This window comes from Lynx rufus, unplaced genomic scaffold (genome assembly GCF_022079265.1).
Source record: "Lynx rufus isolate CCGP_SWC_20201006 ecotype Redwood Valley unplaced genomic scaffold, mLynRuf1.p SCAF_7, whole genome shotgun sequence".
Lineage (NCBI taxonomy): Eukaryota > Metazoa > Chordata > Mammalia > Carnivora > Felidae > Lynx > Lynx rufus.
Window position 1 is genome coordinate 82,101,192 of NW_025814889.1, and position 4,730 is coordinate 82,105,921.

The 4,730-nt window shown below is 38.7% G+C and overlaps 1 protein-coding gene across 1 annotated transcript; it reads left to right on the top strand.

Annotated features, from left to right (window-relative positions):
* The first annotated feature begins 3,580 nt into the window (after window positions 1-3,580).
* Window positions 3,581-4,507, top strand: LOC124501872 (olfactory receptor 6C4). The gene has a single exon (XM_047066334.1). It carries the CDS (start codon window positions 3,581-3,583, stop codon window positions 4,505-4,507), a length of 927 nt encoding a protein of 308 aa, XP_046922290.1.
* The last annotated feature ends 223 nt before the right edge of the window (window positions 4,508-4,730 follow it).

A 4,730-nucleotide genomic window follows, 5' to 3' on the forward strand; every position in this document is an offset into this window, starting at 1 on the left:
GATTTTTGAGACAGAGCACAAGCAGCGGAGGGACAGAGAGAGAGAGGGAGACACAGAATCTGAAGCAGGCTCCAGGCACTGAGCTGTTACCATAGAGCCTGATGTGAGGCTCGAACCCATGAACCATGACATCATGATCTGAGCTGAAGACAGACACTTAACCGACTGAAGCACCCAGATGCCCTTATTTATTGCAATTTAGACAGATTCTAGAGCCTTTTGTCATTGGATAGCCCATTCAAAGTAAGCCAATCTGGGTGGCTCAGTTGGTTAAGCGGCCAACTTCAGCTCAGGTCATGATCATACAGTTCATGAGTTCAAGCCTCACGCCAGGCTCTGTGCTGACAGCTTGGAGCCTGAAGCCTGTTTCAAATTCTGTGTCTCCCCCCCTTCTCTGTTCCCCCCCACACACACACACTTGCACTCTGTCTCTCTCTCAAAAATAAATTAAAAAAATATATTTTTCAAAAAAACAAAGTAAGCCAATTTGTGAGTAACAGTATAATGAATCTAAATAAAAAATGTAAATGTAAAAGATGTTGTTTCTGAAACCCAAATAAACACAGTAAATGTTGAATCTACTTTAAAGTAGTAAGTGCCGATGTCAGTGAGAAGTTGGTTCCTTACTGCATCAGGTATGGATCATCCCTGAGCTGACAAGTAATGTCCAGAAATTTTACTTAAGTAAGCAGGCCTTGAATTTTATAGGATGCAATGGCCCAACCCTGACTGGAGCTTGAATTTCCTTGCAGAAAGACATTATGTTATCAACCTAACGCCATACCTGTGTTCTTGGAATAAGTTGGATGTAGTTAAGATGTGTAAAGGAATGAACACTGGCAAATGTCTCATGGGGAGGTGAGTGGAAATGTATCATTCCTTTAAAAGTAAAGAGCTATTCATAGAATACAACATATGAGCCAAATCTATAACAACACAATATTTTCCAGTTGCTGATTCCTATTAATTTTAGTAAAATTAGTAACGCAGATCTTAATGAAAACTATGATGGCATTAAGGTTACGGTAATTCACTGCAAAGTGAATTCATTTATATCACATTTGACCACTGGCCAAATTGGGTTATTAAAGGGAGAAATAATAGAAGTGATGAGTAGGCCAGGCACACCAATCCTCAGGGGTCTCACTCCATGGCTCTCAGCTTCACAAACCTCATGTCTGTGGCAGATTCTCTCATGGAACCCTTATCGTGGTCTCTCTGGACCTTCTCTCCTCAGTGAGAGAGGAGAAAGGAGAAAGGAGAAAGGTCCATATGTTTACAACTTGTTCTTAAAACTGTCAACAATTGCGGTTCATTTGAAGCTTTTGAACTGAAGTCCATAGGGCATGTTTAACTTCTTCAGGGAATTGATCCCCATGTGCCTGTTCTGAAAAGAGCAGATAAAACCTGCAGCATTCTGCCTAACACAGAAACTGCAAAGAAGCCCATATCCTGCCTTCTAAGAACTTCAAAATCATCTCTCTTAGAAAAGAAATATTAAGGAATTTTCCATCTATCAAAGTCCACTTTTCTAATTCTATCATTGCTGTAGTAGGGGGTTATTCATTTATTTGTTTTTCTTTTATTATGCATGTGAAGGACTGTATCTCTCAGGAAGTATCATTTGATTCTGGTTTGCATTAATAGAATGGAAGGTAATATGCTTCCTAAGTTAAGCCCCACAGACTTGGGTATTTTCATTAAGAGAAAAGTGGAATGCTTACATGTGGAATCTAAGAAACAAAACCAACAACAACAACAAACAGAAACAGACTTATAGATCTACAAAAGAAACTGTAGATTACCAGAGTGGGGAGAGGATAGGGGGAGGAAGGTAAGAAAGGTAAAGGGTATTAAGTGGGACAAACTTCCAATAATAAATCACAGGCATGTAATGTACAGCATAGGTGATAATAATGTTGTAAGAACTTTCATGGTGGCAGACAGTAACTAGGCTATTTTGGTGATCATTTCATAATACATTAAAAAATTATCAAATCACTATGTTGCACACCTGAAAATAATGAATATTGTAGGTCAATTATTATTCAATTTCTTAAAATAAAGAAATAGCCACCTATGGCCAGTGACTCCTGCAACAAAAAGAGAGAGTGAAGGGGAGAATGTTGACAGGAAGCCAATAGACAGCATGTTAAAATGTATACTACTCAAGACTCACAGGGCAAATTTCACCCTTGACTTACCTCTTAGGATCAACAAAATAAACGTCCCACTACAGTCATTCAGATTGTCAAGGGTATGAGCACTGTATGTTTTTAAAGTCACTGATGTTATTATTCTATAAATGTGGATCATGAGGTCAATCAGTCACGAAAATCTGGATGAAAATGCAGTATTTGCCACAGACCAGAGGTTAGTACAAACAGGGAAGGGAGGGCTGTAGGGGAATCCAGGTCAATGTTTAATAGTGCCTAGTGCCTCCAACAGCATATGGAATTATGGGGAGATTGATAAGAATGATTGTGAGGATATGAGATTTTTTTCTTACCCGTATGCATGTGAATTAGAAGGGCCTTTTACATTGTCTTTGCTTCTGACTCAGAAAAATCTAAAAATGTATGCAGGATACCACTGCCAAAGTTTCCTTCCTTGGGGGTTACCAATTTATCTACAAAGGACTCATTGTCAGAAACAAAAATGTCCCTCTTCCTTGTCTCTATGCCAAGAAGAGAGAAACTATCATCCTTAGTTTGCCACTAAGAAATCTTTAAGACTTTGAGCAAAATCCACACTGAGATGCTTCCTGTGGGTATCTCAAGATCTCTATTCTCAGAGATATATTCCAAATATACATGGCAGAGAAACATATAAGAAATGCTAATAAATATGATTTATTGACACCATACATTTGGTACATTGTTCATGTACCAAAATATGCTCACAATGAGATATACTGAACCAAAGATCATAAGTCTTAAAGGTCTATTACAAATTTATGCTTCAAAAGAAATAGGGGGGCAGAATAAATCACTTATACATCAAAACCTTCAACCATATCCATGTGGGGAATTTCCTATTGGTTGCTGAATCAAGGAAGTCAGAGATTTGGACAATTATGGAGATGAGGATCTATGAAAGATAGCCAGAGAAGTGTCAAATGGTACAAGGGGAAAGAGCACAAGGAGGAGAAAGGGAATCACAAAAAAACAGAATCTGATAGAAAAACTTCCACCAAGAGTACAGAAATATGAAAAACTAATGGAGTCAGAGGAAAGTGACTTAAATATGGAGATTTTATAAACACTTGGGGATTAAAGGATAGGTTCAAAATATATTCTCCTGGGGGGAAAAATGAGTAATTATTCTGTAACAGATTCTGTTAAGTGTCCAAAAACATATCAACTGGGGAATTAAAAAGACTTTAGGATTAAGGTCATTCACATAGAAGATATTGGGCTTCCATGGAGCCAAGGCCACTGCAATGTGATACTGTTTTGGGACAACTGAATAGAGAGTAATATATGACATGATTCATTACTATCAGCTTTGTCTCTCCTACCCTGAGAAAGCTCATTTTTCATCAGTCACCTTTTTCCTTCAGATCTCCAAAGGGTCAACAATGAAAAATAGGACGTTTACTGAGTTCATCCTGTTGGGCTTCACAAATCAACCTGAGGTCCAAATTGTGATATTCATCTTTCTGCTCCTCACCTACATGTTAAGTGTCCTAGGAAATCTGACTATCATCATTCTCACTCGGGTACACCCTCACCTCCAGACCCCCATGTATTTCTTCCTCCGGAATTTCTCCTTCTTAGAAATTTCCTTCACATCCATTTTTATTCCCAGATTTCTGACCAGTGTGACAACAGGAAATAAAGTCATCAGTTTTGCTGGATGCTTGATTCAATATTTTTTTGCTATATTCCTTGGGGCAACAGAGTTTTACCTCTTGGCTTCTATGTCCTATGACCGCTATGTTGCCATCTGCAAACCCCTGCATTACCTGACCATCATGAGCAACAGAGTCTGCATACAACTCGTGTTCTGCTCCTGGCTAGGAGGATTCCTAGCTATCTTACCCCCAATCATCCTGATGAGCCAGGTGGATTTCTGTGCCTCCAATGTTCTGAATCACTATTACTGTGACTATGGGCCCCTTCTGGAGCTTGCCTGCTCAGACACAAGCCTCCTAGAATTGATGGTCATCTTCTTGGCAGTTGTGACTCTGGTGGTTACTCTGGTGCTGGTGACATGTTCTTATACATACATTATCAGGACCATTTTGAGGATCCCTTCTGCCCAGCAAAGGACAAAGGCTTTTTCCACTTGTTCTTCCCACATGATTGTCATCTCCCTCTCTTATGGCAGCTGCATGTTTATGTACATTAATCCATCAGCAAAAGAAGAAGGCACTTTCAACAAAGGAATAGCTGTGCTCATTACCTCAATTACTCCCTTATTAAACCCCTTCATTTACACTCTAAGAAATCAGCAAGTGAAGCAAGCATTCAAGGACACCGTCAAAAAGATTGTGAAGCTTTAAAAACAGAATGCATTTCAATCAAAGGCATATATCCTAATTTCAAGGTATCTGCAGCCTAGTATGATAGAAAGGTATATAAACTGTATACTTACGTAATAAGCTTACAAAAAATAAAATAATGTGGTAAGGGCTATTAGAGAAAGATAAATGAGAATCCACAAAAAGAACAGTTAGAGAGAATTAACTATTTTCCAGAAATCACTTGAAATTCAAGAGGCAAAAC

What these genes read in the sequence shown, in the direction of transcription:
- LOC124501872 (XM_047066334.1), top strand. Translation starts at nt 3,581, where the DNA reads ATGAAAAATAGGACGTTTACTGAGTTCATCCTGTTGGGCTTCACAAAT.